The 9901-nt window shown below is 20.4% G+C and overlaps 2 protein-coding genes across 2 annotated transcripts in view; one reads left to right on the forward strand and one right to left on the reverse strand. All coding sequences in view use genetic code 6, as the record gives it.

Annotated features, from left to right (window-relative positions):
- Nucleotides 1-286: 286 nt before the first annotated feature.
- Nucleotides 287-2512, reverse strand: TTHERM_00937710 (hypothetical protein; the record flags this gene model as incomplete). Its single annotated transcript, XM_001020442.2, has 4 exons — nucleotides 287-644; nucleotides 698-987; nucleotides 1109-1345; nucleotides 1457-2512. 4 exons carry the CDS (start codon nucleotides 2510-2512, stop codon nucleotides 287-289), a joined length of 1941 nt encoding a protein of 646 aa, XP_001020442.2.
- A 3701-nt stretch (nucleotides 2513-6213) lies between these two features.
- TTHERM_00937730 (REJ domain protein) overlaps nucleotides 6214-9901 on the forward strand; it is a gene marked incomplete at both ends in the record, with an annotated part of 8480 nt that continues 4792 nt past the window's right edge. The window contains 9 exons of the mRNA XM_001020444.3: nucleotides 6214-6226; nucleotides 6290-6373; nucleotides 6432-6943; nucleotides 7230-8196; nucleotides 8252-8388; nucleotides 8559-8750; nucleotides 8979-8990; nucleotides 9148-9186; nucleotides 9244-9901. The exon at nucleotides 9244-9901 is cut by the window's right edge and continues 458 nt beyond it. Of these exons, the coding sequence (XP_001020444.3) occupies nucleotides 6214-6226; nucleotides 6290-6373; nucleotides 6432-6943; nucleotides 7230-8196; nucleotides 8252-8388; nucleotides 8559-8750; nucleotides 8979-8990; nucleotides 9148-9186; nucleotides 9244-9901 (2614 nt within the window). The remainder of the gene's footprint in view (nucleotides 6227-6289; nucleotides 6374-6431; nucleotides 6944-7229; nucleotides 8197-8251; nucleotides 8389-8558; nucleotides 8751-8978; nucleotides 8991-9147; nucleotides 9187-9243) is intronic.

Raw genomic sequence — 9901 nt, forward strand, 5'->3', positions numbered from 1 at the left:
TTCTAAAAAATTGATAATTACACAACAAATAAAATAGAAATAAATTTAAAAAATGAATATGCGAAATGAAAATTTTTTATAAATGAATTTGAATTAGTTTGAAAAAAAGATTGAAAAAACAAACAAAAAATTTGATAATTAAATTAACTATGCTAACTAGCTAGCTATAAAACTTTTGGTTTATAAAGAAGATAAATGATACGTTGAAAGTATATTAAATATAAGTAAAAGATTTATTAATTTAGAGAATGAGTTGAAAGAGTGAGCAAGCAGCGAGTTAGTTGCTTCAAATATGTGATAAAACTAAATTGGGATTTTCTTTGAATTCGTTTAATTTTTAATCTAAAATTTAATCAATTTTTCCTTCTAGTCTGAAAATTTCCCAATTTTTAATATTAATTTCTAGCATTTTATATCCTTGTTTAAGGTAGCAAATGTTTCTAAATTAATCCTTAGCTAGTTTTGCTTCTTGTAAATGGTATTTTCCATCTAGTTCAATGATAAGATTAAGTGAGGGAATAAATATATCGCAGTTTCTGTATCCAATAAACTTTTCTACTTCGTATTCAATTTCTTTCTAATTCATATACATCATTAAGTCTGAGTTGAACTCATTTGAGCTAGCATTTGTATCACTTTTTAAACTATTTTTTTTTTTAATAAATATCAAATAAAAAAATTTTTAATTTCAATTTACAATAGCTTTTAATTTTATTAGACATTAGTTTCTACTAATTAGCAAAGTTTTTCATTTGATTTATACAAAATTCCGTAGAGTCTTCTCATTAAAAGTTGAGTTTAAATATCAAGACTGTTGAGATCTTCAACAGTATTTAATTTTTAAGAAATAATTTCATTAAAACTCTAAAATAACTCAGTTTCTTTGAAAAGCTCAATATCTTAAATATCTTATTAGTATAAATATTATTTACTCCACAAATTTTATGTTTGTTTTTAAATGTACAGCAACTGCTCGTTGTACATAAGCTATTTTAATAAATACAAATTAGAAATCTCTTAATAAAATTTTATATTTATTAAATAAATTTTATCAAATAAAACAAAGTAAATTAATTCCTTTATCAAAATAAATATAATAAATTTTTACTTTTATTTAGAATTTTATGTTGTAATTGAATGCTTCTTAATAATATTCAGAAGATTTATCTTTGATGTTATTGCAAATATTTTAAAGCAATTTCTCTCCAAAATTTAAAACTGCAATGCTGTTGAAAAATAGAAGATGAGCCTTAAATGGATTATTGTAAGGTACAACTTGAGCCAAATTGGTTTCTAATTTTTCAACTAATTCTAAATTCAAATCCTCTTAGTGATGCTTAATAACCTAAATAATTTATTTACAAAAAAAATTCAGCTTTAAAAATAAGAAAAAAGATTCTTCTATATTATAATAAATTTTAAATAAATAAATGTATTTAAATCTATAATTAATTACTTAAATCATTTGTAAGATAAATTTTGGTTTCTTAACTAAATTGTCTTAGGATTCATTGGTTTGTTTGCTTTCTTCTTCGTTGATCAATTCTAAAACGCGCTTTTAAAGAGCAACTGTAAATGACTTAAATGGGATATGACTCTTTGGACTGTGCTAGCTCAATTTATTGATTGACTCAGCCATGTCCAATATAAAATATGAACCTATATTCTGTATTTTTTCTTTTAAGATATCTGATATCTACTCATTTATATAATCCATATCTCTAAATGATAAATGTTGAAGAAGTTTAGGGAATTCTTTTATGGTATAAACTGCTCTCCATGGTTTAATTAACTTAAATTCGCTGTCTGGTATGCTGAGAATGATCTATTTTATAAACAAAGCAAACTTCTGCTGTAAACCTACTTAAATGATGTTAATCACAATGTCAAGTTTTTAGTTGGCCTACATTTTTAGAATCTATTCTTGCAGAAGACATTAAATACTGTACTAAATTAAGTCAGATAAATCATTTTCAGTCAAATCCATCAAAGTTCTCACTATTGATTTGTACTAATCGTTTTCTAAGAATGAACTCTAATAAAAGTGGTGAATGTGATAGCCTTATTCAATCTTTATGTTCATTTTAAGCATATATGCTATAAACATCAAGCAGTTTATTTTATAAACCTAATTAGAATTATAATCACTTGAGTGAAGTGCTATTAAGTTTTCTTAAAGCTTCTTGTTGTCTCTTTTGCGGTTACTTTCAGGTAACTTTTATTGTTGTCTTTCATTTTTATTCTCTGCTGAATTACCTGGAAAATGCTTTCTCTTGACAAAGGCTATTATGATATTCTTTTCTTGCTTAAATTTAAAATCGAATTCATTCTCCTTAATAAGACTATTTTTCATCTAACTCATAAAATAGTTGTTCTTCTCATAATCCTACTTTTGGTTCTTCAAGTAATTGTAGCTAGCCAAATACGTAAGACTTTGACTGCCAGATTTTAAAACAGATTTGCATAATTTATGCTTGCTTTAGAGCAAATTATGTGCTAACTTTGACAACATTCTAATTAATTATTTAAAATATCTTTAATTTTTTCTACTTAATTAATAAATTTGTTTGAAAATTGAAGTAAATGCAAATTGTTAATAAAATTGGATCAATCCGTTTAGATTAATTTTCATTCTATTAATTACAGAAACTCCTAGAAAAAAATAACCCTAAGAATGAACAATCAATCAATCATCATCAATATATCTAAATATTTTAGTCATTATTCATTATTTACCACTGGTAGAAATAACTAATTAAGTCTTTTATATAAATATTTATTAAGACTATTTATTATTTTTCTATTCTTAAATATTTATTTGTAATTATTTTTTTATTTTTAAATAAATTATCATTTTATTTTATAAAATCTAAATAAATTTCTTAAAAAATTATTTTTTAATTCTATTTAATTTTTATAAAGTATTTTTATTTTATTCTATTAATCTTATTTATTTATTTATTATTTTAATGAATTTAAATCCAATACTAAATAAAATTAAAGTATTTATATTTAAACATAAATTTAATTTCATTTTTATTAAATATTTCATTCATTTTTATCTTCTATCTAAAATTATTAAGATTATTTTTTTTATTATTTTTCTATTCTTACTTAAAAATCTATTTTTTATTTATTTATTTTAAAATAATAAAACCAAAATAAATTTCCTTATAAATTATTTATTTTATTTTTTTTTTATTATTTTTCTATTCTTACTTAAAAATCTATTTAATTATTTATTTATTTTAAAATAATAAAACCAAAATAAATTTCCTTATAAATTATTTATTTTATTTTTTTTTTATTATTTTTCTATTCTTACTTAAAAATCTATTTTTTATTTATTTATTTTAAAATAATAAAACCAAAATAAATTTCCTTATAAATTATTTATTTTATTTTTTTTTTATTATTTTTCTATTCTTACTTAAAAATCTATTTAATTATTTATTTATTTTAAAATAATAAAACCAAAATAAATTTCCTTATAAATTATTTATTTTATTTTTTTTTTATTATTTTTCTATTCTTACTTAAAAATCTATTTAATTATTTATTTATTTTAAAATAATAAAACCAAAATAAATTTCCTTATAAATTATTTATTTTATTTTTTTTTTATTATTTATCTATTCTTACTTAAAAATCTATTTAATTATTTATTTATTTTAAAATAATAAAATTAAAGTAAATTTCCTTATAAATTATTTATTTTATTTTACAAAGTATTTTTATTTAATTCTATTAATCTTATTTATTTATTATTTTAATGAATTTAAATCTAATACTAAATAGAATTAAAGTATTTATATTTAAACATAAATTTATTTTCATTTTTATTAAATATTTCATTCATTTTAATCTTTTATATAAAATTATTAAGATTATTTTTTTTATTATTTTTCTATTATTACTTAAAAATCTATTTATTTATTTTAAAACAATAAAAGCAAAATAAATTTCCTATTTATTTTATTTTATTTTTACAAATTATTTTTATTTAATTCTATTAATATTATTTATTTATTATTTTAATGAATTTAAATCTAATAATAAATAAAATAAAAGTAATTATATTTAAAGATAAATTTTTACATATAAAATATTTATTTTTATTAAATATTTCATTTTAATCTTCTATTTAGAATTATGAAGGATATTTTTTTATTTTTTTTCTATTCTTACTTAAAAATCTATTTAATTATTTATTTATTTTAAAATAATTTATTTATCGTTTATAAAACCATAATAAATTTATTTTTAAATTATTTTTTTAATTTTATTTAATTTTTTTTATAAAGTATTTTTATTTTTTTTATCTTATTATTTTAATGAGTTTAAATGCAATACTAAAATTAAAGCATTTACATTTAATGATAAATTTTTACATATAAAATATTTATTTTTATTAAATATTTAATTTTAATATCCTATCTAAATAAATTTGTGGAGGTTATTTTTATTACTATTTTTCTCTTCTTACTTAAAAATCTTTTAATTATTTTTTTATTTATTGATTTATATTAAAATAATTTATCATTTATAAAACCAAAATAAATTTCTTTATAAATTATTTTTTTTATTTTATTAAATTTTCATAAAGTATTATTATTTTAATGAATTTAAATGCAATACTAAAATTAAAGTATTTATATTTAAAGATAAATATATTTTTATTAATCTTCTATCTTCATTTGTGAAGGTTATTTATTTTGTTTTGTTATTTTTTTAATTTATTTATTTTTAAATAATTTTGTCATTTGATTTTATTTAAAATTAAAATAAATATCTTATAAAATTATTTTTTGAAATGAAATTAAATAAACTTTTTAGAAAGATTTTATTATTTTAATGAATTTAAATACAATAGTAAAATTAAATAAAGTATTTAAAGATAATGTTTTTATTTAGAAATATTATATTAATTTTAATTTTAATAAAAAATTGTGAAGGTTATTTTGTTTTGTTATTTATCTATTATTTATTACTCAAAAATCTTTGTAATTAAATATTCATTTATTTTAAAGAGATTCATAATTTGATTTAATAAAATAATCTTTATTAACTTTTTACAAATATTTAATATTAATCTTATTATTTTTATGAATATAAATAAGTGAGTTATAAAATTAAAATTAAGATATTTATATTTAAAGATACATTTGTTTTTCCAACTAAAATATTTTAAAAAATATTAATTTTTATTGTATTTCTACTTTTTTTACAAATACCGTAATCCCTCGATAAGAGCGACGAGCCGAATGCCGAGGTAGTAAGTACACAAATCTTTAAGGAAATTTTTAGATTTTTAATGGATTTCACTTTCAATTCAATAATTTTTAAAAAAATTTAATAAATAAAAAAACTATTATAACAATAGAAAAATTAATAATAAATTTTAAACTTAATTTATAAAATAATAAGAGAAGACTTTAAAGGCTAAATTAAAAAAATTATTATTTATTAAAATTAATTAATATCTTTTGCATAAATTAAATCCTTGTTTCTCAGAGTTCGCTAGAATTTAAATCATGGAAATGGAAGCGCTATAAATAGTAAAAATAAATAAATAATGAATTAATCAGGTTTCAAATCAATAAACAAAACAAATCAAAAAGAAATCAATTATGATTTTGAGTGATAAATTTTATACTTTAATACTGACTCTTTTTTTAATAATTGGTATGAAATATTTACTCAAACTATCTTTAGCCTATTTAAGAGTAAATTAAAAGAAATAAATTATAAAAAAATTGATGTTTCCTTTAAATTAATTGTAAACCAAGGTTAGTTATATTAATATTACTTTATTTTAAAAATTTGTGGTAAAGAGCTATTTAAATCAATAAACAATACAAATCGAAAAAGATATTCATTAATTAATTATAATTTTGAGAGATAAATTTTATATTTAAATACTGACTGTTTTTTTAATGGTTTAAATTAAATATAAAAAAAATTGATATTTCCTTTGAAAAAATTGTAAATCAAGATTAGTTACATTCATACTACTTTATCTGATAAATAGCGAGATAAAGACCTATTTAAAATCAATAAACAAAACTAATCAAAAAGAAATTAATTGAAATTTAGCATTTCTACAAAAGAATTCTCTGAAAAGTACTTCATTTTGTTTTAAAAAGCTAAAAGATTAAATTAGTTAAGACCAGTAATTAGTTTTCATTGAGCTTATCAACATTTTTTACCAAAATGTTAATATTTTGTAAGGATTATCTTTCTTTTTATTTAACACATTCAATTAAAAATTTAATATAATTATTAATAGGTATTTTGCTCGCTTTAAGAATAGTCTAAGCATAGGATTGCTCATTCCTTCTCTCATAAATTTAACCAAGTACTTAACCTTTAGGTAAATTTGAATTTCTAAAAATTATAAACATAACCATCAAAATTTAAATAAAACTAAGGCTACGAGTGCATAATGAGTTCATCTACAACGTTCGATTCTAATTACGTTTAAAATAAAAATGCATTTACTTTAAGGTCAAATGATTAATAGAACAATTACGACATTGTATATTCTAATATTAGATAACCTACATGTGCGAATCTTATTTAATCAAACTATCAAAAATTTAATGGAATAAACTTAGAGATTGATAGAGATAACAATGCTTAGTATATATAAAATATATATATAAGCTTTGATTTATATAGCAACTAAATACCTTATTGGTTTTTAATTTATTCAGCTTGGAAAAAAGATGACTAATACACTTAGCTTTATAAATCTTAAGATTTTTCCTCAGCATAAAAGGATTAGTGTGGGTTATTCAAAATGAGTTTATTTGAAAATATGGATTTGACTTACAAACCAGTTAAATTTAGTTCAACTTCGATTAGTTTTAGTACCTTTGCTTAAAGCAGTAGCTATCTTTTAACTTAAATATCAAATTTGTAGGTTCTCTTTTACTATGAAGTAAATTTTAGTTATTTGTTTTACTTTCCAAACTATTTTTACTTTTACTCATTTTTTTTAACATAAATGCTAAAAAAGTTTCAGCTTATGATTTTATTCAGAACTTTATAAGTTAATTTTTGTATTTTTTAAAATAAAATTAAGTTATTTTTATTGTAATTTTGAACAATTTAGTTTTATTTTTTAGCCATTTTAATAACCACAAAGTTATTTAATTATAAATTGGAATATATGATTAAGTCTTTCGTTTTTAGATTTAATGATTTTGTTTTATATTATTTAATAGTGTCCAATTGGCTGCAAGGGTTCTTGTCCTTAAAGGAATTGCCAAGATTGCTAAAGTGGCTACAATCTTAAAAATGGAAAATGCGTATTATAATGCGCTTAAAGCTAATACATTTAATAAGATTAATCTTCTAAATAATCTTGCTTACCCTGCATTTCTAATTGCAATTAATGCGCTGATGGGAATACTTGTATAACTTGTGCTAATGGTTTTACCTACGCTTTCGTTAACGGCTAAAATATGTGTTATCCATCGTGTAGCTAATCTAACCAGTATATTGATACAAAAGGTTAATGCTAAAATTGTATGTAATATTGCAGCAAATGCTCCTAAGCAAATAAATGTGACACTTGTTTATCAGGATTCACTTTGAGTGATTCATTCATTTGCTAATGTTAGGGTTTTATCAAGAATAATCAATGTACTCCTTGTACTCTTCCTTGCTAAACTTGTGGTGGTAGCTTAATTACAAGCTGCAAATCCTGTATAAATAATTACTACGCCGTTATAGATTATCAAAATTAGTCATAATTTTAATGTCTTTAAATATGCCCAAATAATTATTAGCTAATCAATAATACTTGTAAAAAATGTATTTAGACTATTTACAACAGCTGTTTTAATTGCCCTAGTACTTGTAGATCTTGTTCTCCATCTTAGATTAACAAGTGTTAAGATTGTTATCCTGGAATGTAGCTTAATAGTAATGGTTTATGCGAGCCTTAGCCTTAACCTGGACTATAAATAGATAGTAGAAATCTCAACTTTTATTATTGTAGCTATAATAATATAGCTGTTGTTTAGGCTAGTTTTTCAAACTCAAATCCAAGATTAACTCTAGAATTCGGTATTAATTTAGTCCCTATAGCTGGACTTAATTGTAATTAAATATTTGACTCTGTTACGCTAAATCTACTAGGGTCTAGTACATGCTCTATCAGCTCTTCATAAATCATCGTGACATTAAGTATATTTAATTAAAAAAACAATTTAATATTAATGTAACAAATTCTTAAAAATAGGTTAGGATGCTAATTTGATGGTTAACTAAGTTATAAGTATAACTACCGCTGCTTAGGTACTTTAATTCTAAGGATTTAGTTCAAAAATTGATACGATTTATTTGATTTCTTATGTTTAAGAACCAGTTACTCCTTAAGTGAATGTTCTATATAATTAAATAGTAAATTCTTGTGATGACATCTAATTCTAAATTTAAAAACCACAAAATGATGCAGGAAGAGGTTTCTTAAGTTTATAATGGAAATTATCTAATTCATAAGCTTTTAATTAAGAAACTTTGTAGAATTTAAATGGTATTATAAATAGCGCAAATATACTTCAAAGTTTAACTTTGTTAATCCCAAAATACACTCTTCCCATAAATACAAGCATAACAATTTAGCTAACCTACACTCTGAAAGTCTATTAAAGCAACAATTTGTCTTTTACGACCAACAATTAATTAAAAAAACAAATTATTATAAGTCAGGTGTAAAATAAATATCCTCCAATATTTAGGTAAATAAAAGATAATTTTAAATATTTTAACAATAAAATCATTTTTTTATTTAAAATAAAAATTTGAATAAAATTGATAAATTAATTTAATTCTATTTCATTTAATTACTTCAAATAACTCATTTTTAAAAAATAATTTTTGAGCGAATAAATATTTACGATTTTTTTTTTAACTTTTTGTGTTAAATTAATTTTTTATCTTATTTATTTATTTTATTAAATTAATAGGTATATGGACTTGTAAATCACATATTTCTTTACTAGCTAATAATGTGATTAGTAAGGAATTAAATTTTTTAAAGATTTATTTGATATCTAAATCACTTCGTCAGCTCTGCCTTCTATTAACAAAAGTTTAACTTAATTCGATGATCAATAAATATAATTATATATACAGCCTTATCTTATACCTGTTGGTACAAATTTAGATATTAAGGTAGAATTTAGTTTTATTATATCATTAATTAATTATTAACTATTTAATATTTTTTAGGTTATTGTGTAAACTAGTAGCGATGCATCTATTAGCAATACAAATACTTTATCTATTCCTTATGCGCTATCAAAACTTTAGATTCTGATCTAAAATGGAGCTAATATGCTTGTTGATTATAAAAACAATCTTACTCTTATTGGGTTCGCACGAGATTACGAAATTCAAGATCCTAACTCTCCACAAGGAATACAACTAAGTTGGCAATGCAAATCGTTGTAAGCATAAAATGGGGATGACTAATGTTACACTTATAAAAAGATAGTTTATGTACCATAAAATACTTAGAATATTACAATCGATGGTGGTACTTTCAACCCTTATTAAACCCTCAGTTTCACTCTTTAAGGATCGAAAGGCTCTAGAAATACATAGTATAGCTCTTTACTTGTTTTCACCGAGATAGATCTTCCTCCTCTCTTAGTTACATTTAATGACCCAAAATAAATAGAACAAATTAACATAAACGAAGATATTTCTGCAACTCTTATATATGGCTCAAATGTACCTTCGGACATTCTCACTTATGCTGGAGCAGTTCTATACAATAACAATGTTGTAGGAGTAATTAAATTTGATTACTATAAAGTTAAATTTAGAATTTGGGATTACATTTCTGACATAAAACCAGATAATCTAATTGTTTAAGTCAGATTTA

The sequence above is a fragment of the Tetrahymena thermophila genome (genome assembly GCF_000189635.1).
Source record: "Tetrahymena thermophila SB210 genomic scaffold scf_8254570, whole genome shotgun sequence".
Classification (NCBI taxonomy): Eukaryota; Ciliophora; class Oligohymenophorea; order Hymenostomatida; family Tetrahymenidae; genus Tetrahymena; species Tetrahymena thermophila.